This window comes from Daldinia decipiens (genome assembly GCF_022478715.1).
Source record: "Daldinia decipiens strain CBS 113046 unplaced genomic scaffold F4813scaffold_5, whole genome shotgun sequence".
Classification (NCBI taxonomy): Eukaryota; Fungi; Ascomycota; class Sordariomycetes; order Xylariales; family Hypoxylaceae; genus Daldinia; species Daldinia decipiens.
This window is the reverse complement of record NW_026054548.1, coordinates 190,932-210,725: the sequence shown is the minus strand read 5'-3', so window position 1 is coordinate 210,725 and position 19,794 is coordinate 190,932. Positions and strand designations below refer to the sequence as shown.

Here is a 19,794-nt window from a genome sequence, read left to right as displayed (position 1 = left end):
TCTCACCGTTATTGACGTTCCCGAGATATTTCAGGTCCCAACGTGCTACGAACCTCTTTCGGGCGGCAGATATGGTCGTAGATTGATACCTAAAGAATGAATGATTTGATACACAAGAAAATCCATCCCTCTTATACTCGTTCTCTTGTTAGTGTATTATTTATTCATGAGTCGCTTAAATCGATCTCTAGAACTCTGACTTCACAGACCTCCTTGAATCCATAGAGTCGATATTAATAATGACATTTGCTTCTGTATGCGACCCAAGACATGACCCTTAGGTTGCATTCTTCATTGGATCCTAACAGCAATTTATCCGTGCCCACTACTATAACAGCTCGTATGGTGTCACTTTACTACCATATAATCGCAAAACAAATCCTGAAATGCAATCCTTATCTTACTATCGTACCTCGTCGCCTCTCTAGATATGGATACAAACTCGCTTTTCCAATCCAGCTTTCACGTTTGCATCATTGGAGGGGGTGTCGTGGGTCTCACTGGTAGTATCCTCTTGCGCCAACAAGGCCTCAAGGTGACTGTTCTTGAAAGGGATATGGCATTACATACTGTAAGTACTAAGTGGCGACAGTTTCTTTTCGTAATTACTGAATATCCATGTTTTAGACCGGAGCTGGAATCCAGCTGCACCCGAATGCCGTGCGTGTGCTACAGAATATGAACGTTTACGAGAAGATTAGGTCGAAGTCTATCATCCCACCATCTATTATTCTGAAAGACTACAAGACCGGTCAAGTACTTCATGCCCAGGATTTACTAGAGCCGGCAAAGAAGTATGGCGCGCCTCTTCTCACTCTGCATCGTGCACATCTGCGCGAGTTGCTTTACGACGAAGCGCTGAGCTACGGTGTTGAGATTAGGCACGGCGTTCACATCAATGTCGCCGACATAAACCTAGAGAAAGGTGAAGTGAAGCTATCGGATCCTCTTGAGACGTTCGAGGCAGACCTTATTATCGGCGCGGATGGTGCGCAATCTGTGGTTCGCGAAGCTTTGAACGGACATAAGGAAGAGGCTACCCCTCATGGCAAAATCGTGAACCGTATCCTGGTTGAAGAGGCTGTTATTATAAAAATTCTATACCTGACGTCACGGACAACACTACTCTTAAAGCATATACATTCCAAGTCCATATAGCGCCTTTGTTACAATTTTATTAAAAGGAATAAGAAAAGGCGCGAGTGTAACGAGCTTCAGATGATTGCTTATATAACGATGTATCATCACCAGGATCGCATCTAAGACATACGTTACTCCAACTTCCTTTCGGTTCTCACCGGTGAGCATTCGATTTGCCAAAGTTATCAGAAAAAGAGTTAAGACCAGTTCTGATATTATGCATAACCAAGAGCCAATAGCTAACAAATTTAATATTAAGTTAGTACTTACCGATGTGTCTTTCGGACTTGGCACTTTTTTTTGTATCTTCTATCTTATAACTATACCTTAAGTATGTATTGTTACGTTATAAGGTCAGTATCCGGAATTCCAGGCAAACAAAGACATTTTTTTAATCTTGGCTTATACTTAGGTGATAACATTAAGTCTAACTATTAGAAGCTATTTCACATGTCTAACCCTTACTTCAACCCGAACTACAACCCATACTCTCAGCCTGTGTTAATCGGCACTGGTATCCTTTTCATTTTTATACCTATTCTTTCGGTCGGATTTAGGTTCTACGCGCGATCTATAAGCTCGGCAAAACTGGGCATTGACGACTGGATCACTATCCCGTCAATGGTTATCTGTATTGTGCTGTCAATAATTCAAATCATCGGTATATCGTCAATTGGAGGAGTGTAACTACAGGCACTCAAGACTAACTGTTATCAAACAGCAACCACAGTCGGCGGTCTCGGCACCCATCAAATACTTGTGAACGGTCAGATCGTGCATACCGAGCAGCTATATGTATTTGAGAAAACGAGGTATGCCTACCAGCTCCTTGGGACAATTGGCCTTTGGGTCATCAAGCTCTCAGTGCTCCTTTTTTACCGGAGAATATTCTCGATCCGAGCTTTTCGCATGGTGAATAATGTCTTCATCGGCCTGACGACTGCTTGGGGTATTGCTTTTACCTTTATGGTTGCTTTCCAGTGTGTGCCAGTGTCGACTTTCTGGGACAAATTTGAGATAGAATATGGCGCGGCTTGCATCAAGGTCCAGCCATTCTACCTTTCTCTAGCCATCTCAGATCTAATCTTAGATGCATCTATTTTCGTCATACCTATGCCACATGTTCATCGGCTCAAGATGCCTTGGAAACAGAAGATTGCCGTTGCGGGGATATTTTTGCTCGGATCCGTGTAAGTTAGGTCATATTCTCTTACTCTAGAAAAGGCCGTATTGATCCACAACAACTCCCTTTCCTTCTCGAAGCGTATATTGTAGTTAACCGTAACAGGGTTGTTGCTATAGGCATCACGCGCGCCGTTATTTTCGGATGGGTGATATCTTTTACAACAGCCCAGCCTGTTGTGTACTTCTCAGATATCACTTGGTACACGTCTGGTACGCTATTCTGGCACTTGGTTGAGAATGTTGTTGGTTTGCTCGGTTGTTGTTTACCCATATATGCACCAGTATTTAAAAGGTTAACACAAAAGTAAAAAACAATAAACGTATTTAAAAACTTATTAAATTTTATAATAAAAGTATTAATTTAGTTTAAATATTATCACGAGGCTGAAACCAAAAGGTGCCATTGAATGAAGATGATATTCTAGGAACCCAGAAGATCAGATCCTTGCAGCGAACCTGCAGGGTCTGTATACCTATATTAGGTACACAAAGGCTGAAAGCCGTGACTCAGGTCCTGAGTCAAGATGTCATCTCGCTTCACCAAACAACATCGTAACTACCAACCGTGACAAATATTATAATATATTTTAATAAATTAAAAATTTGATAATTTTAAATAAATAAAACCTTTTAATTATTAATTAACTGTGACACCATTAAAATGTATTTTCGTAATATCTTTTATTTTATTTCTTTTTATATATAATATCAGTTAAATATACAGTATTTAACACTTCTCGATATTATATACAAGTATCTCACCCCTTACTCCAAATGTTGTCCTACTACACGTCTCTCCTCACGAATACTTAATAATTGCATATTATTTGTCATATGTTGGGCTTTGTTCTCTCCACCGCACTCTCATTCCGCGCATCTTCACTTCCCTTATTTTAGCCCCCAAATAATCCTCACATATTTTCGGGATTACTTTCTCCTAACTCGTCCCTCTCTACATCTATCTTTGCGCAACTATGGCTTGTGTTGCCTTCCTCTCGTCTTTGCTGCCCAAGCTATCGCCGGAGTCGAAGGTTTTGAGAGATACGGAGTCTTCCGACTTTCAATCCTCCATGAGACGCTGGTCAAACCACAAGCTAAAGGTACCGTTTGCTATTGTCCAACCCGCGAACGAGAATGACATCGTGCATACTGTACGGGAGGCTATATCGGCTTCTGTCCCTTTCGTTACGGCCTCAGGTGGGCATAGTCAATGGTCATCTATTGACCAGAACGGAATCATCATCGATCTAAGCCGATACAAGGGTGTTTCTGTTGATGCAGACAACAATCTCGCCACGGTCAGAGGCGGTACTCGGATGAAGGAATTTCAGATTGCGCTACACCCTCACAAGCAATTCGCGGGTATGGAATAGAAAAACGAAATATCCATTCTCCCCACTTAGCATATACTTACGTTAATATTAGCTGTTGCAAATGGTAACACTGTCGGCGTAATTCCCTACTACCTCGGCGGTGGTATTAGCACTTACACCCCGTTCATCGGTTACGGTAGTGAAAATATTGTCGCTGCCAAACTCATAAACTCCAACGGTGAGCTAGTAGAAGTCTCAGAAAGACAAGATCCAGAGCTTCTCTGGGGAGTCTGCGGTGCCGGCCAATTTTTTGGCTTGGTCACGGAGCTCACTATCAGGACCAAGCCGTACTCGTTACTTGGGAACGAAGACGGACAACGCATGTGTGGAACGTATATTTTCCCTATGCAGAGCTTCGACCTTGTCTGCGTCGCTTTGGAGACTATTATGAATAGCACAGAATATATATCATCGGGTCATATCATGATCGTCCAGGCGCCTGCAGACTTAAAGCAGCAAGTGCTGTTGGTTGCACCTCAAGCCTTTTGCTCAGCCACCGAAGCTGCCAAACTCTTCCAACCACTAGTCGACCTCAGTCCGGTCCAGCAGATGTTATTTCCGTCTACATTTGACAAGCACAGCGACCACCTGGACTGGGTCTGCGCCGAAGGCGATTTCAAACGATTCAGCCAGGTGGGTCTAACTGGCTGGAGTACTGGGAACTTTAAGCGTCTTGCAGAGCTTCATTCCGAGCTTGTTGAGAACTGCACAGACGCAGCGCGCTCAGGATACACGGTTGAATGGCATAGTCCATGCCGGGCTAAGAGAGAGCTGAAATGTTCATTCGGCAACGAGAACGTAGAGTACTGGCTGTAAGTTTATACGGAATCTCACCCTAGTGTGCTGGAATCAGGGTTTTCTGACCTTTGCTAGTAACGTTCTGAGCTGGTATACAGATGCCGCCAACCACAAGTTCGTAGATATGATGGAACACAAGGCGGAAGCTGTCATGCGTGAGGGTACTGAAGAGGAAGCGTTCGTCTCCTATACCAATACAAACCGTGAAGATCCTATAGAGTACCGCTACAAAGGTACCAGCACCGTAAGTAGACTTGAGTCATTGAAGAAGCGCGTTGATCCTACCGGCATCTTCACAGGGGAGCTCTTGTAAGTACCTAGATAGCAAGTAAACAATGCTTAGGCTTCTCCTAGGGTTTGAATGTGCAGATATGCTTAACTGCATGTATTTATCTACCTACCTACCTAGGTTCCTAAACTAATGAGTATCTACAAGATACCTAATGTATGTAGGCAGGTGGCGGTGAATGCAGAGATATGTAACACCATGTATGTCTTCCAGTTACATATTTTAGGTACCTACCTTGGATAGGTAAGCACCTTGATGTCTCTTGTAACTGAAAGTATATACCTTGGGTTAGGTACGAATGAAAATGTCCTAGGTTAGGCGAATATTGTTGGAGGGTAGATACTACCACCTTCCTGTCACCTTGCATGCATGCACTCAACCAACATTTAATTATGCATGGCCACCAACAGGGGGGTCCGGTATCACTCATAACGGACCAAGGATCTTGATACAAAAAAGTTATGGAATAGCACCGTTCGCTCTAAGGTTTACCTAACATCTAAAGCTGTTCGCACAATGTCCTCCACGCTTACGTTTCTCTCCGTCATATGGTACCAATTAACATTCAATCCGAAGCCGCCGCCTCCAGAAATAAAGGCTGAAGGGGAGACAGCCATTGTGACAGGGTCAAATGTAGGTCTCGGGTTTGAAGCAGCAAAGCAACTTGCGAGCCGCGGACTCGCTCGCCTCATCCTCGCCGTTCGGGATATATCGAAGGGCGAAGTAGCTAAAGCTGCTATTTCGCGCGAGAACCCCAAATGCCAGATCGAAGTGTGGCAACTAGACCAAGACTCATGGGACAGCATGAGTGCGTTTGCTCGAAAGGCGCAGAGCCTTGACCGTCTTGATATCCTTCTTTTGAATGCAGGCATGAAACGGCTGGAGTACACAAGGTCGCCTGCTGGCCACGAGACGCACATACAGGTAAGAAAGCCACTCTACAAGATTGTCAAATAGGAGCATAAAGCACGTCAGACATTCTTCCTTGCTATCTACCTTTCATACGTCATAATATCGTAGGCCTATAGAGGCAATGTCTTGAAAGAATACGTCTACGTAGCCATAAATCGATTAACACTCATAGGTGAACCACCTCAGCACAGCACTTCTCTCCTTGCTTCTTCTTGCCCCACTGCGCAAAACTGCTGCCATCACCGGCAAGCCCTCTCGCATGACCATCACGGCATCGATCCTCGCTTTTATAGCAGCCGTAGATGGCATCACGCATCCGAAAGCTGAAATTATTCCAACCCTCGACGACCCTGTCTCGTTCAAACCGGGTGTGGATCGGTACTGCCTCTCGAAGCTCCTGAACATTCTATGGACGCGCGAGCTGGCCAAGCACGTAGACGCGAAAGAACTCGTCATCAATATGTGCAATCCGGGATGGTGCATGAGCGAGTTTCACCGGGAGGATCCCGGTGCCGCAGCAGCGGGGAAGTACCTCGGATGGAGTTCGGAACAGGGTGCTCATCTGCTGGTTGATGCCGCGTTGCAGCACCCGGAGAGTCACGGAGAATATCTGAGTGAACAGAGGGTTCGATCGTAAGCCATCGCTCCCCGCCTCCTGACACATTCTCAGAGTCTTAAGAGACTAACAAAAGGTAGAGTCTCAGGATTTGTTCTTTCAGCTCAAGGACAAGTTGCACAGAAGCGAATTTGGGATGAGACTTTGGCATTACTTCGAGAAGTGGTGGGACAAGATCATCCGATCATCCGTTCTGATAGACTGTTTCTTTAAACTACTATTGTGTCTTTCTTTTTTTCTTTTTCGGAAGAGTGATGCTAATTGCAGATTTCAAAAGCCAGCTACATGCACCTATTCCGTGGGGTAATCTGTATGGAAGGCTGTCATGGTACTCTGTAACTAGCATCACTCTATTGGAAATCCCTTAATTTCCCTAAATTTACTCGGAAAAACCCTCGATCTACCTCTAAAGATCAAGGCTATGTTGTAGTTAAATTGAGTAACATAGGAAGTGTCGCTGTTTCCATAATACTCTATTTTACTAATAGAATTGCCCCGGCCATTGTCCCAGGGTATCCCACCATCAATACACCAGAAAGGAATAGAAAACAAGAGATGGTTCTTCTGCCAGGACTTAGTCGACTTTATAAGGTAAAGTTGTAGTACCTCGTCAAAGGTACCGTTGCGTGGAGTTGATAACTACCTAGGCAGTCTTGTAAATGTGAGTTGATCTAGCGGATGTATAGTAGTCGTGAAGAACCTACACTGAAGATAGATGCAGACTAATTTTCGCCTGGGGAGCATGCCACATACGTACATATACCAAGTGCGACTAGTTAATCGATGATAAACCAAGCAGGTTGTCAAACAAATTGGCGTTCCAATATTCCCTCTGAGGATCGCTCCGCCGAGTGTTCGTTTTCTTCATCAGGGAAAGATCCTAATGTCTCGTAAGCCGCGGTGTTCATGCTTGACCACCCCCGTAGGTGATTTTAGTCTCTTTGGACTTCATGGCTTTCAGCTGGAGGTGATAATTGAGATCCACTGAGGTAAGATCGTCAAAAGTTGCGACGGTGGTGTCTCCACGCGCTGAGCTTCGTGCCCCAGATCGATATATGTTATGGATGAACTTACGCATCCCTGATAAACCTGTATCGCTCTGTACGGATGGAATATGAGGTGCTACGTTGTCACTGGGCGTAAGATTCGGGGAACTCTCGTTTGAACTCTGGTGATGGCTGCGCCGTTCCCGAATCCAGGAACGTACGGATTTACTAAGGTTCGTGAAGCGGCCTACGAACTGGACAAAGATGATTGGCAACGAAAGGCAAATGAGACCAACGTTGATCTCAACAATACTATCATATTTCAAATTAGTATCAATGCACCACAACCGGCGCTAAAGCTTTATGATAGTTGGGATAATCATGGATGATAGCTATTTTTCTTACCTAGTAGCGTACACAGGGACTATAGTCCAGGAGAAATCTGATAGATCGAATAGCTTCTTGTCTTGTCGGATGATCAGACTGGCCAATGCAGCACCAGTAGCACTACAAGTAAACCTTAGCAGAATTATTATCTTGATTTAGGGATCGCTTACAGTAAACCTGTGAGAAAGACTAAGCTGACGCCTACCTTTCTCCTTGGGGAAAGGCCTAGGCTTGGTATCTGATGGAGGGGGATGAACCAGACGTAAAAGTCTGTAATCACAGAAAAATAAGCGGCGGCGGTTCTTAGATTAATCGATATTGGATAGCATCGATCAATGAGAGACGGGGCGATCCAATCGCCGTGCTCACTTGGCCAAGGGGAGCATGCAACAAGGGGAACGACAACGTTAACGACGCAAAAGGTGATCACCACACTTATACCAGCCCATACCATGAATCTTACATAGCTCACGGGGCGGAATAGCCGAAGGTAGAACACTAGGAAACCGACCTTAGTTGTAGTATGGGCAATGCGAAAAAGAACGTAGTCGGCCAGGGCACCCTTCAAATAGACTAGTGTGAGTGTTGCGGATTTAATACCTAGGTATGTAAGGGAAAAGACTCACTTTCTCGTACTCAATGTAATGCGAAATTGGTACATCCCAGAAATGGATTCCTATTATACCACCACCTGGCTTCCAGAGAACTGTAACATATTTTTATCTTAGTAGGTACCCAATATTAAAACGCGGTTCGCTATGAAACTGAGGATTGGAAAACGTACGTTTAAGGATCAAGGCAGAGTAAGATAAAGTAAGAATCTAAATCATTTGTTGTATTAGTATCGTTACTTGATATTTCCATCTCAAGTCCAGTATAAGCCGTTAGTTGCAAATAGGGAATCCTAACCGTCGCAGCAATACAGATCCCTGAACAAATAGATGAGTTAGACTGAGAAAGTGATCATGAGTGGAAGGCGTTGAAGCTTACAATCATCGGCGCCGAACGAGCGGGTTATCCTCAGACGGGAGTATATACGCAAAGAACCAACTATAAAGACAATAGGGGAGAGTACAGCTATTAGAATGTATAGCTGATGGGACCTTGATTCGGGATCGGTGAAGTTAGGCTCTCGCCCTGGAGGCGGGTCTACGGATGGGGTGCGATCAAGATATCCAGGATCCATATTAATTGGTATGGTTGATATAGCCGGTATAGAGAAAAGACGATTCCAAGCTAGAATACAGATTGATGAAGTTGTAAACTACCTAGTCAAGGAAATAGAAAAAAATGCGCATTATTAAATGATTATGGTTGTGATATATATGTAGAAAAGGTCTATGACGATGATAGTTAAAAAGAAAAGTGATCTACTTGCAAATTACCGTGTTAAGCCTTTTAAACAAAGAGTAATACGGTGGACGGTTAAGACATACGTATTATTTAAGCTGTAAGTCTTAAAATAGTCTCACTCTGATGCAGATGAGTAAGTCAAAGCATCCTTACGGGGGCCACCCTAATGGAGGCCACCTCAAATTTTTAAACCTTTAAAACAAATATTTTAATTTTAATTTAACATTATTTAATTAAATTAAATTTAATTAATTTATAATTTATTATATTTTAATAATAATATAATCTTCTACTATCGACTTAATTGATAAGGTTTTATTTTCTAAATTGGTATTAAAATTGTTAATTATAACTATATTACCTAATTTTTAGGCCTTTAATTATTTTTTCTTTTTTATAATAACTTTAATATTTACAAATGTTAAATTTGGGTTAGATAATATTTTATACCATTTTTGCGGTTTTATATTTATTAATATTTTTTTTAAATATTTAGTATAAGCTTTTGTTATAGTTAATTTTATAATAATTTTATTAAAAACCTTATTAATTTTATTAAATAAAAGTTTTACCGCAAATTTAACAAATATTATATTAATTTTAAATAATTCTTTAGTTAAAATATTAATATTTCGTAAACTTAAAAGTATTGTTAAAAGAATTAAGGTTATATTTTTGATAAAATTAAGCTTTTTTAGGTTAGAAATAAAGCCTAGGGAAATTGGGATAGTATTGGAAGTTTTTTAAAATATAAGTTAGTAATTTAATAGCTTATTCTAATTTTTAAGATAGATTTTCGTAGCCTTTTAACTAGTTAATATATTATATTTGGTTAAATGTTTTTTTTATGTTATTTAATAAGTTATAATAAATTTTTTTTTACCAAAATTAAAAATATAATATAATTGGTATATTTTAATAAATTTATAATAATAATTTTATTTTATTAATAAGAATATACCTACGTTAGTAATTTATAAAACGTACAATAAATATATCGAAATAAAAATAACGTAAATTTTATTTATAAAGTATTCCTAAAAGAATTTTATTATGGTATGGTTATTATAATTGTTAAAGATTAATAATTATTATTATTAACAATTTAATAGTTTCGTTTTTTTTAAAAAAATTTTACGAAATTATTTAAATATAATATTATTATTAGTTTAATTATTAAGAAATATAATGAATTTTTAATTTTTAAATTTAACGTTTTTATTATTAGGAAATTATTATTATTATATATATTTATTTATATATATAATAAAGGAATTTAGAAATTAACTATTACTATTAACATATTTAATAATTAATGTTTAAATCTTATTATTATAATTTTTAATTATAATATGTTTTTTATAAATCTTGTTAATAATTATTCCGTTATTTCTAACCCTTTTTATAATTTTTATTTTATTAATATTATATATATACCTAGTCGGGATATTTTTAATTTTAAAGGTTTTAAATTGGTTAAAAAAAATATTAATATTATTAGTTATAATTCCGTTAACTTATTTATAATTAATTAAATAAACCCTAACCAATTTAATATTAAAATAATAAAATAAAAAATATATATACCAATATTTATTAAAAATATTAGGTTAATAATTATAGATTAATAATCTTCTCGCAATATTTTTAAATTAATATAAAAAAAACGCATAACCAATACAGTTTAATATAACAACCTAATCAACTAATTTTTTTTTTTAATACTTCAATAATTTTTAACGTTTCTCTAAATAATCGTTTTATATTCTACAACCTAATATTTGATTTATAAAATAATATTATAATATAAAATATTTTTTAAACGCTTACCGTAAGGATACGCCGTCGAAAACATTATTTATTGCCGCAATACAACGCAATTAGGCTAAAAAAATAAGTATTTTAAAATTGTAAAAAAATAAAGATTTAAATAATAAGTTTTATTTTTTAATTAACTAAAAACTAATAAAATTATATAATAATTCGTATATAAACCTCATCGCGAACGCGTTGCATTTTTGAGGTGGCCCCTACTAGGGTGGCCCCCGTAAAGGTGCTTTAACTTATACTTTACGGTTTCCTTCCACACTATATTTCGTTTATGCACGTCTCTAGACTCGGCGCTTGTCTCAAAAAGCACTTCATCAAGGAAATACAATCCCTTTGGAGACTCTCCCAACTCCGGGCTTGATTCAAATGCGGCGTGGAGCACTCGCGACCCCGACTTTTGAGTGCTCCTCACTGGCCCGTTCGGCATAAGAAAGACGATAATTGGATAAATAATCTGAAATATTAGAACTCGAATCATCCAGGATGCGTGCCGTTGTAGTCCTGTTGTCATAGTACCCGGATCAACGCCCAAAATACAGACATTTCGTAGAACAGGATCAAGGCTCATTCGACGTTGGAGTTCGTGGATCATCATGATAAGGAATAGCTTTGATGCGCCGTAGCGACGATACCCGCCTCGCCATGATGGGTCCTCCTGTGCTGAGCTCCAGGTGCCTTTTGCTATTGCTTCAAAACCGGCCTGGTCTTTTACGAAGGTCTTGTGCTTTTCATCCGCAAAAGCCTCCGTGCTGTCGTTACGTTTATCATAGGGACTGGTAAGCATAAGCAAGCTCTATATCAGCTTCTGGAAGACATAAATTGATGAGTTGATACATATTGAATAGGTAGGTACTTACTCATGAGATTGGCTTCCGATCACAACTATGCGGCCGGAATCTTTGTTCATACTCTTCAGAAGCAGTAGCGTTAATAGCCAGTGACCGAGATAATTGGCGATAAATGTTACGTCGAAACCGTCCTCAGTCCAAATCTGCTTGCCAAAATCTTGGAATCCAGCATTCAGAATCAACGCTTGAATAGGAGGGATTTCTCCAGCGGCGACTCGAGAATTGATCACCTCAGCGACCTGACGCACATTATCGAGGTTGGTCAGGTCAAGGGATATAACATCATAGGGATGTGATGCGTTCGAGAGTGCAGATCTAAGGGCCGATGCCTTTGTCGCGTCACGGACTGCAAAGAGACTGTGATATCCATTGAAATTTGGCTGGGAAGAGGCTTGTTTGGCAATGGCGCTTCCTAGACCTCCATTGGCACCAGTGACGAGGACTGTCCCTTTCATTGCACTCATGTTGATATCGTTTAACTAGGTATGTGAATGGGGTAAGGAATATTCATCATTCGATGCCAGTAGGAAAGGTAGCAACATTAGTTAGTTGTTTGTTTGTGAGAAATCTAGATAGGTACCTACCTAGGTTAGGTAGGTAGTTAATACGAGTTGCTAAGATGATGGGGATTTGGGGCATTCTTTCGATGGAGATGCAGCAGAAAGGGAGGATAGTAATAATACCCCCCCGCTCGTGTAACTCCCTTTTGACCAACAGTAGTATTTCTTCTACTGATTATGCGTGCCCAAGTCGTTCACCTTAGCCTGCTTGTAAGGTCATGCCATTAATATGCACAAGCATACCATTCTAGACCCCACCCTCCAACTATGGTATCACTTTAGGGTTATTTGCAGTCACGCCCTACTGCAGCATCCACGAGCCTCAAGTTGTGAGTTTATAGTTGATAAGTCTTACCAACATTTTTCTTCCAGATGTTGAGACCCTGTATCCATAGTTCGGTGCGCAATGGTACGTAAATGTTAATCAGCAACGACATAAACCATTGGACATGAACCCCTGGATCAATTAAAGCTTCACGAAATTACGAGGCCAGGACATGTATCTCGCTACCTCCCTTGGAATCAGTATTCACAGAAGCGATGCGTCTGCATGTTGGTGTTCTCATCACACGGATGTCCACGGAACCTGTCACAATTGTTGGCTACACGTTACATAAAGGATTTATAGTCTAAGCCCCAACCGATGTAGCACATCTTGACGAATCTGCCTGTACGTTAATTTCAGCTGTCTTAATCCTCATGCTTACCTGCCAGTCACTTTTGCCTGTATACAAAAGCGGAATAACACTAAATACGCATATAGGGGTAGACCCGGCCATCTGGCTTTTGAGTTTTAGGGTGTCGCCACCTTAGGGAAATAGAGACGATGGATAAGACTGGAAATGTCACCAAGAAACTCGAATCTCCATATCCAGAAAAAAGGGGTTATTTTTTCCCAGGCGGTCCGTTTCTCGTATCAATAGCCCTCACATCATCATGTTTGAAATGATAGGATGATTGATTCTGAGTTTGTGCTGATACATCTATTACTTTCACTGAAATATGTGGTGGAGTTGGTATTTGTGCTGGAGGTTCATTGCAAATGTAGAGATCCTACTTAAAGTATCCATGATGATCTCTAGGTTCGATATAAAGTTCGTCGAATGGATAAAGACATATAGGTCTCCCTCGAACCGGGCCGCAATTAACAATATCGGGTGTGCTAATACAGTGGCAGCACCGCCTGATAGAGACATGAATGTCAGGTGGAGGAGACTGTGGTAAGATATTTCTACATATTCTCAAGAGAGAAGATGGCACAAGGAATAATAAAAGGAGAACGCGGGGGGGAGGAGTCTATCGGAGGAATCAATAAATGGTTAACTAGTATAGTTTGGCTTTTAGTATTCGCATAGAGATATGTTATGAAGCTCAGTAGAAAACATGCCGAGTTCTAACCTAAGGTGCCAACCTACGGAAAAATGTTCCAATACTAGCAGTCTTTCAAAATACGAGTAAAAGTACAGTAATAAGGTGAGTCGCCACAGCAAAAAGATAGGATACTTTGGAATATATTGAACTAGAAAGAGTAGCAACTTTGTAAAGGTACAATTAGAAGCGCGTGTTACTTTAAACAGAGTCCTCCATAGGCCTAAAGCCCGTACAAATACAGGATATCCTCAAACTCTCAATTTGTTGTACAAGCACCTCACTCGCCGCTAGCGAGTCAGTAATCAGATAGGAGCTCAATGCTTCCCAGGAATAATCTTTTCGAACGTCCTCTTTACTTTGGTAAGAGAGTTACGTCTCCTCTGTTTAATTGTTAACATCTCATTGCTAGTCGTAGACCGAGTACTGAGGAACTTACCTCAGCCCGAGCAGCTCGCTCCTCAGCTCCGTGTATCAACTGATATTCAGCCTCGGCCGCTTCGTCTGTAATTCCCCGCTTCATTGCAGCTTCGTGCTCGTGCTCTTCTTGTTCGGCATGATGTATCATGTCGTGCGCGCCCATGATGGCATCGTCTGTAAGTCCGTGGCCGTCGGCAGACATGATTGATGTTATTTCTGATGTTGATAATTGATTTTGATGTGCTTGAATATTCTTCGAGACGTGTAGTGTATGTTGATTGCAAACTCAGCCAAGTCTTACTAGATTCGAAAGAAACTCTGCCATCTATATAATTGCGTTAGTTTCCCAGACGGGCCATCCATCTCGTGATGTCTCATGACGAATGACTTCATGTTTGATGTTAGCCGTACGACGCTGCGCGAGCGAGACTAGCATCCCATTTACAACCTCGAGATCGATTCGCTCGAAGGTTCGAGTATTTGTTCATTGGCACGTCATGCGCTGTTGATCCACCGTTGTCCGTCTGGGGTAAATGCGGAGGAACGGGGAGGAGGCAAATCCCCAGCCCACCATCATCGACCGCAACCTCAGATCTACGAACAAAATCGATCGCAGCGCTAGTTTAAACAACGGGTCCGCGTCATATGTAACATTAGTAAACTTTAAGATTGGCGATATGACGATACTGTTAATTAGAATAAGCTAGCTGTCGCCCTTATGTATTCTTCGTTTCCTGCTCCCCAAGCTTGGCATTGAATCGAAAGTTTTGCCGGAATGTTCTGGCTCGGCAGATGACTACCTGGATACCTCCTGAGCTTGACAAATACATAGCTCTATATTTCTAAGATCAGAGAACCTCCTCCATTTTAGCTGGAAAGAAGAGTTGCAATATCTTGTAAGCGGTCTGTGGCACCTCTAAATAGGCTCCCCATAGGTAATACCTACAATGTCTGCTGGCTTGATCGTGCACGACCTACTTTAGGCGGGCATGGACTGATATCATTTGAGTAATAGATATTATAAAGCTTAAATAGACATGTCACTTCCTCGAGTGGCATGGTTATTGTTTCTTTGTACACACTGCTCCATATTTGTTCTCACAACGGTGGCAAAGGGCTCTAGTGTAGTGAGTAGAACCCGCAAACACAGGAGAAGCTTGGCCAATTAGCGGAGTCGATATTAGTTAAAATAGAGGCGGATGAAACGGAGCGTTCCATGGCTGTTAAAAAATAAAAAATAAAACATTAGCGGCGTGGGAAGACGACCTGATGATACCTTAGGCTGTCACGTGAGGGACTAGGATTGCTTGCCCCTATTTCGGTCTTTGAATACAAGAATGCTGACAGGATGGTATCTCCGTTACAAGTATCCATTGCTAAACCAAAGCAACTTGACACCAAGCCTACGGCATATCGCCAACTCAAATTTGGAATAGAACTCTCTTGTAGTTCCATTTGAAAAAGGTATAATGTCTCATATTAGCCGTGGGTGCTTGAGATGCCGCCAAAGGCGAGTCAAATGCGACGAAGGACGTCCTGCATGTCGGCGTTGCGTAAACCGCAATGAGGTGTGCGAAGGATATCGCGATGATGCAAGCATAGTATTTCGTCACGAGACGAAGAAAGTCATCGAACGTGCTAATGCTATGGCAATATCACCCGCTACGACGGGCTCGCGGAGTCCTAGACGGAGGAGCCAATCTATCGAAAACGGGTTGTATCGGCCCAAATCGTCTACAATATTTATCGATCCATCTGATCTTACAGCGGAAGAGGCTGCCGAACTGAAGTTACCGGGGCGATTTCCGTGGACGAATGCAATCCCGGATCATTTGCGCCCTACTCCCGAAGACGACGCTATCAATCGGTTTATGGATAAATATGTCTTATATCCATGCAATGAGACATCATCACCCGGCTTTCTTGAACACCTTCCATCTCTGTTCAAAGACGTGAATGTGGAAGGTCGCTTCGCTCTACGCTGGGCCGTTCGGGCTGCGGCATTCGCTGATCTGTCAAAGGCAGAAAATAGCAGCGCCCTAGAAGCCAAGGCATTCCATTGCTACGGGTTATCGCTTTCAGCACTGGGAGAATCGTTAAAACCGGTGGGCAAGATCCCTGATGACTACGATCTTATGGCAGTGGTTATGTTGGATATCTTTGAGGTATTTATGGGCGCCATTTAACCCTCATGTGCATATGCTGAGTCCTTAGGCTTTCTTTATCGATGATCCCTCAATGAGGGGAGCTCATGCTCAGGGAAGTATGTAGAATTAAGAGTCTCCTGCACCCCCTTTTACGATGCCAAGATTTCCTTACTAAGCTACCCTTAATCCTGAGACCTGTCTAACTCCTATATGCTCTCCATCAGAAGCAATTGTTAACTCTATTATTATAGTGGCACAGATCCTAAGGCTGCGAGGATCGGATCAGATTTACAGCCCTCGGGGCTGGAGTCTATTTAGGCTTGCTCACCACAGAATTGTAGGTTCAACCCCCTCCCCCTGCGAGGAGGGAATGAGATATTTACGAGTTGCAGCAAAAGCAGCGGTTAGCTTTCAATATGAACCCACTCGACGAGTCAGACCATTGGATTGGCCAATTGAATGACGACATGCCTTTTGTTCGCCTAGAGAAAGACTCTCTTTGCATTAGCAAGACATGCGAGCGGGCGAGGGCATTACAAGATGCCCTAGCTGACGGTAGCTCGTCGATATCTGAGATCTTGGACATGGTATACGAGTTAATGAAGCTTGACGATGAGGTGGCCAGTTGGCGTCAGAAGCCCGAATGGTCCTACAAGGTCTTAAACGTGTCCGACCTGCCCCCTTTCTCTCCTTGCATACAACCCCTGACCAGCACTGTTCAACTCCACCCCGATCTCTGGATTTCTTATGAGTGGAATTATCATCGTGCAGCGCGAATAATTGCTCACCAGCAGATTTTGAAGTGCCTAGAAGCTGCAATGGAAACCCTCAGCCCAGATGATGTAGCAAATGATATTCTACGATTTTTGATTGACCAATCCACCGGAACGATACGGGTGCTAGCTGATGAAATCCTTTCAACCGTGCCTCAAAGCTTTGGCGATATCGACAACTTGGGACGCTTACATGATGATCATAAAGTGGGACCTCCACGTTGTCGAGGAATAGGGGGATACCTTCTACTCTGGCCTATCAAGATCCTCAAAGGGGAACAATTCGCGACGACGCCAGAGCAAAAGCATAAGGGGCAAATAGTATTTGGGCGGATTAGACAGTACACCGGAATGAAGTCACATCTTGGTTCTCTAAGCATTATATGACTTGAATGCCAGGCTGGTTAATATAATCGGCGGTATTCAGGGGCACACTGAAAAGGGGCAATGACAATCACATGGTTACATTTCTAGCATATATGTATACGTAAAAAGCATTCTAATTTAATAGAGCATACCCAAACCCCCGTCCGAATACCCTACCTAGGGTTCTAACTTCTATCCATACCACCAGCCAGACCCCTTAACTAACCAAACACAAACACGCTCATATCGAAAGTCTAACAGGCATTAGAACTATTTCCCGTTCAAAATGTTCCCCAGCTCCTGTCCGTTCGCAAGTTTAACCGTTTCCGCTCCCACCATGACGAATACAATTTTACAGACCTCATCCGTGCGGTTGTGCCACACGTGGTTGACACCCTGCTGCACGACCACCTCGCCCGCCTTAATAGTCTTCTCCTCGCCACCATCCAGCTCAAGCACAATCTCGCCCGACAGCACGGCGCAGTAGTCTAAACTTAGAGTGCGGTGCATTGGTGAGCTGTGTTGGGGCGCCATATTGGCTATGCAGAATGTGACACCGGCCGGCTCGGGACGGGGCATCATGTTCTGGAGGTCTTGTGGTTCATCCTGATTATTTATAGGCAGTGAAGAACGAGTGTCAAAGGTCGAGAAAGAACTTCCTCCTGGACCAAAAGGCATGAAGGGTTGTTGTGTTCTGTCCGATTGGAAGATGGAGATTCCCTCTTCGTCGTGGGCCGTGACGACCACGCGGACGTCGGATGATGAGGTGCCGTTTAAAATCATGATGAGTTTTTTTAATGCTGGACTTCGACGTGATTTTACCTTGGCTGCGACGGGGTGTCCTGAAGCGAAATATAGTTGGCAGGGGATATAATATACGTAGTGATTACAGGCCGTTCCAAGGCTGAGAGGTAGTTATGCACTGTTCGGTGTTGATAAGAACCAGACGGAGGTTATATCTTGAGAATTTGGCAGCGAGTGTATCATTAAGAGGAAGACGAAAAATAAGTCGGAAAGCTGGTTTTTATACATAACGTCTCTCCTATAATGCTAGTAGAACGTCAGTAAATGTTTACTTGTATCATAGCTGAATCTATATCGAAGGTACGTACCTCGCGACACTAACCAGATCTAGTAACCGGCACGAAGGATAAGCAGCTGCGCAGTTGAATCCGCGACTCCCCCCCGATGAACTCCCAGACCCCATGCCGGCAGGAGTTGAAAACCCGGAGATAGCGATCTGCAAGGAAAGCGCAAAACACTCCACTTCCATTGTAAAGAAGCACAGCTTAGTGGCGATGATGTCAATTTCCCACTACTTAGCAGGCTTAGCTGCTACGCACGTACCGTTTGGTCTATAGGAGTACACGGTTGACGACCTTTAGTCAGGTTTCTAAGAGGCAGAATCATACGATTGCCTAGTTTATTTTGGTGATAGACTGGTCTTGTCGAATACTCCCCATAGGTCATAGCGATACATTTACGTAGAATCGAATTGAATTGCGATATGGACGTTCCATTGGACTCTGAATTTTAGACGAGGTTTCTTAGGTGCTAAGATAGTGGGGGGGAAACGCACTGTTCGGAGGTATCAAACTACGCTAAATTAGAATGGTTTGGCGGATACTCGCCGTACCCTAAAATATAAGGTGAATTATTTAGGAATGTTCAGCAATCTAAAGCCCCTATAGCTCAGTGGTAGAGCGTTCCACTCGTATCATGTAATCATCTTGTATGATCTACTGTCCATCGAAATGGAGAGGTCCATCGTTCAATCCGGTGTGGGGGCAGGTTTTTTTTTTCTTCGATCTTTGTATTATAATCCATTTTCTAACCTAGACCATCACTAGATTTTATTTTATCTGTTTCAATTACCTAGGGATTTTGCCAATTTCCAGGGTTCAAGCATAATAACGCGATATTCTTATCATACATACGTATACCCTTGCCAAACAGGCCAGGATACATAAGAAGTAGTAACCTTTAGTGGCATCCACTGCCCCATACTGTGGTGACGGGTACTGGGTATATTTTTTGACCTAGGTATTCAAATCATGTCTTATACATATGCAGTAGCCTATGTCAGTGGCTTGTGCGAGGCTTGGTATCTTCAGAATACGAGACCAAAGAAAGATCAATAAGTAAACACCTAAAGATTCTTATAAAAATCCCCTATTAACCACCCTATGGGGCATACTAGAGTCAGTGGAGGTCATAAAAGTTTACCATCCTAGCAGAGGTGCACAGGCAGGCTGCGATTATGTTCATACACAGATAGCATTAAACAGTCACATGCCTCTGCACTCATCGACGTAAAGTCTTACATGCTCTCTCAACCTTCCCTTTCACCCTAACTCTTGTTTTGTTGTCGTCACCGCTGCATCTTAGGTCGATTGTTTCAATAACCCAAGAGACGCCCACGACTCTACGATCAGCCTCGGAA

General features: G+C 42.0%; 10 protein-coding genes and 1 non-coding gene across 11 annotated transcripts; 7 read left to right on the top strand and 4 right to left on the bottom strand.

Annotated features, from left to right (window-relative positions):
- The first annotated feature begins 52 nt into the window (after nucleotides 1–52).
- Nucleotides 53–1,338, top strand: F4813DRAFT_262332 (uncharacterized protein). Its single transcript, XM_049240264.1, has 2 exons — nucleotides 53–571; nucleotides 628–1,338. The coding sequence occupies exons 1-2, from the start codon at nucleotides 431–433 to the stop codon at nucleotides 1,156–1,158; spliced, it is 672 nt and encodes a 223-aa protein (XP_049102691.1). The 5' UTR covers nucleotides 53–430; the 3' UTR covers nucleotides 1,159–1,338.
- Nucleotides 1,339–1,581: 243 nt separating this feature from the next.
- Nucleotides 1,582–2,723, top strand: F4813DRAFT_348153 (uncharacterized protein). Its single transcript, XM_049242043.1, has 3 exons — nucleotides 1,582–1,801; nucleotides 1,862–2,330; nucleotides 2,429–2,723. The coding sequence occupies exons 1-3, from the start codon at nucleotides 1,591–1,593 to the stop codon at nucleotides 2,631–2,633; spliced, it is 885 nt and encodes a 294-aa protein (XP_049102690.1). The 5' UTR covers nucleotides 1,582–1,590; the 3' UTR covers nucleotides 2,634–2,723.
- A 453-nt stretch (nucleotides 2,724–3,176) lies between these two features.
- On the top strand, nucleotides 3,177–4,894 carry F4813DRAFT_348150 (FAD-binding domain-containing protein). The gene is made up of 3 exons (XM_049242042.1): nucleotides 3,177–3,687; nucleotides 3,751–4,510; nucleotides 4,572–4,894. Exons 1-3 carry the CDS (start codon nucleotides 3,300–3,302, stop codon nucleotides 4,807–4,809), a joined length of 1,386 nt encoding a protein of 461 aa, XP_049102689.1. The 5' UTR covers nucleotides 3,177–3,299; the 3' UTR covers nucleotides 4,810–4,894.
- A 276-nt stretch (nucleotides 4,895–5,170) lies between these two features.
- Nucleotides 5,171–6,872, top strand: F4813DRAFT_262125 (NAD(P)-binding protein). The gene is made up of 3 exons (XM_049240262.1): nucleotides 5,171–5,709; nucleotides 5,870–6,330; nucleotides 6,394–6,872. The coding sequence occupies exons 1-3, from the start codon at nucleotides 5,302–5,304 to the stop codon at nucleotides 6,524–6,526; spliced, it is 1,002 nt and encodes a 333-aa protein (XP_049102688.1). The 5' UTR covers nucleotides 5,171–5,301; the 3' UTR covers nucleotides 6,527–6,872.
- Nucleotides 6,394–9,121, bottom strand: F4813DRAFT_348130 (uncharacterized protein). Its single transcript, XM_049242040.1, has 9 exons — nucleotides 8,677–9,121; nucleotides 8,596–8,615; nucleotides 8,471–8,507; nucleotides 8,313–8,392; nucleotides 7,857–8,248; nucleotides 7,705–7,806; nucleotides 7,388–7,611; nucleotides 7,018–7,193; nucleotides 6,394–6,952 (listed from the first exon to the last, which is right to left on the bottom strand). Exons 1-8 carry the CDS (start codon nucleotides 8,870–8,872, stop codon nucleotides 7,117–7,119), a joined length of 1,128 nt encoding a protein of 375 aa, XP_049102687.1. The 5' UTR covers nucleotides 8,873–9,121; the 3' UTR covers nucleotides 6,394–6,952; nucleotides 7,018–7,116.
- Nucleotides 9,122–11,035: 1,914 nt separating this feature from the next.
- On the bottom strand, nucleotides 11,036–12,181 carry F4813DRAFT_386134 (putative short-chain dehydrogenase; the record flags this gene model as incomplete). The annotated part of the gene is made up of 2 exons (XM_049246374.1): nucleotides 11,036–11,642; nucleotides 11,727–12,181. 2 exons carry the CDS (start codon nucleotides 12,179–12,181, stop codon nucleotides 11,036–11,038), a joined length of 1,062 nt encoding a protein of 353 aa, XP_049102686.1.
- A 382-nt stretch (nucleotides 12,182–12,563) lies between these two features.
- F4813DRAFT_348125 (uncharacterized protein) lies at nucleotides 12,564–13,751 on the top strand. Its single transcript, XM_049242039.1, has 2 exons — nucleotides 12,564–12,947; nucleotides 13,041–13,751. The coding sequence occupies exon 2, from the start codon at nucleotides 13,280–13,282 to the stop codon at nucleotides 13,499–13,501; it is 222 nt and encodes a 73-aa protein (XP_049102685.1). The 5' UTR covers nucleotides 12,564–12,947; nucleotides 13,041–13,279; the 3' UTR covers nucleotides 13,502–13,751.
- Nucleotides 13,752–13,772: 21 nt separating this feature from the next.
- Nucleotides 13,773–14,435, bottom strand: F4813DRAFT_262044 (uncharacterized protein). The gene is made up of 2 exons (XM_049240261.1): nucleotides 14,085–14,435; nucleotides 13,773–14,028 (listed from the first exon to the last, which is right to left on the bottom strand). Exons 1-2 carry the CDS (start codon nucleotides 14,265–14,267, stop codon nucleotides 13,963–13,965), a joined length of 249 nt encoding a protein of 82 aa, XP_049102684.1. The 5' UTR covers nucleotides 14,268–14,435; the 3' UTR covers nucleotides 13,773–13,962.
- A 1,005-nt stretch (nucleotides 14,436–15,440) lies between these two features.
- Nucleotides 15,441–17,471, top strand: F4813DRAFT_348122 (uncharacterized protein). The gene is made up of 4 exons (XM_049242038.1): nucleotides 15,441–16,230; nucleotides 16,280–16,328; nucleotides 16,464–16,549; nucleotides 16,605–17,471. The coding sequence occupies exons 1-4, from the start codon at nucleotides 15,535–15,537 to the stop codon at nucleotides 17,370–17,372; spliced, it is 1,599 nt and encodes a 532-aa protein (XP_049102683.1). The 5' UTR covers nucleotides 15,441–15,534; the 3' UTR covers nucleotides 17,373–17,471.
- Nucleotides 17,472–17,497: 26 nt separating this feature from the next.
- Nucleotides 17,498–18,405, bottom strand: F4813DRAFT_262022 (uncharacterized protein). The gene has a single exon (XM_049240260.1). It carries the CDS (start codon nucleotides 18,132–18,134, stop codon nucleotides 17,622–17,624), a length of 513 nt encoding a protein of 170 aa, XP_049102682.1. The 5' UTR covers nucleotides 18,135–18,405; the 3' UTR covers nucleotides 17,498–17,621.
- Nucleotides 18,406–19,032: 627 nt separating this feature from the next.
- On the top strand, nucleotides 19,033–19,141 carry F4813DRAFT_t37. Its single transcript has one exon. It is a non-coding gene; the product is annotated as a tRNA-Thr (tRNA).
- The last annotated feature ends 653 nt before the right edge of the window (nucleotides 19,142–19,794 follow it).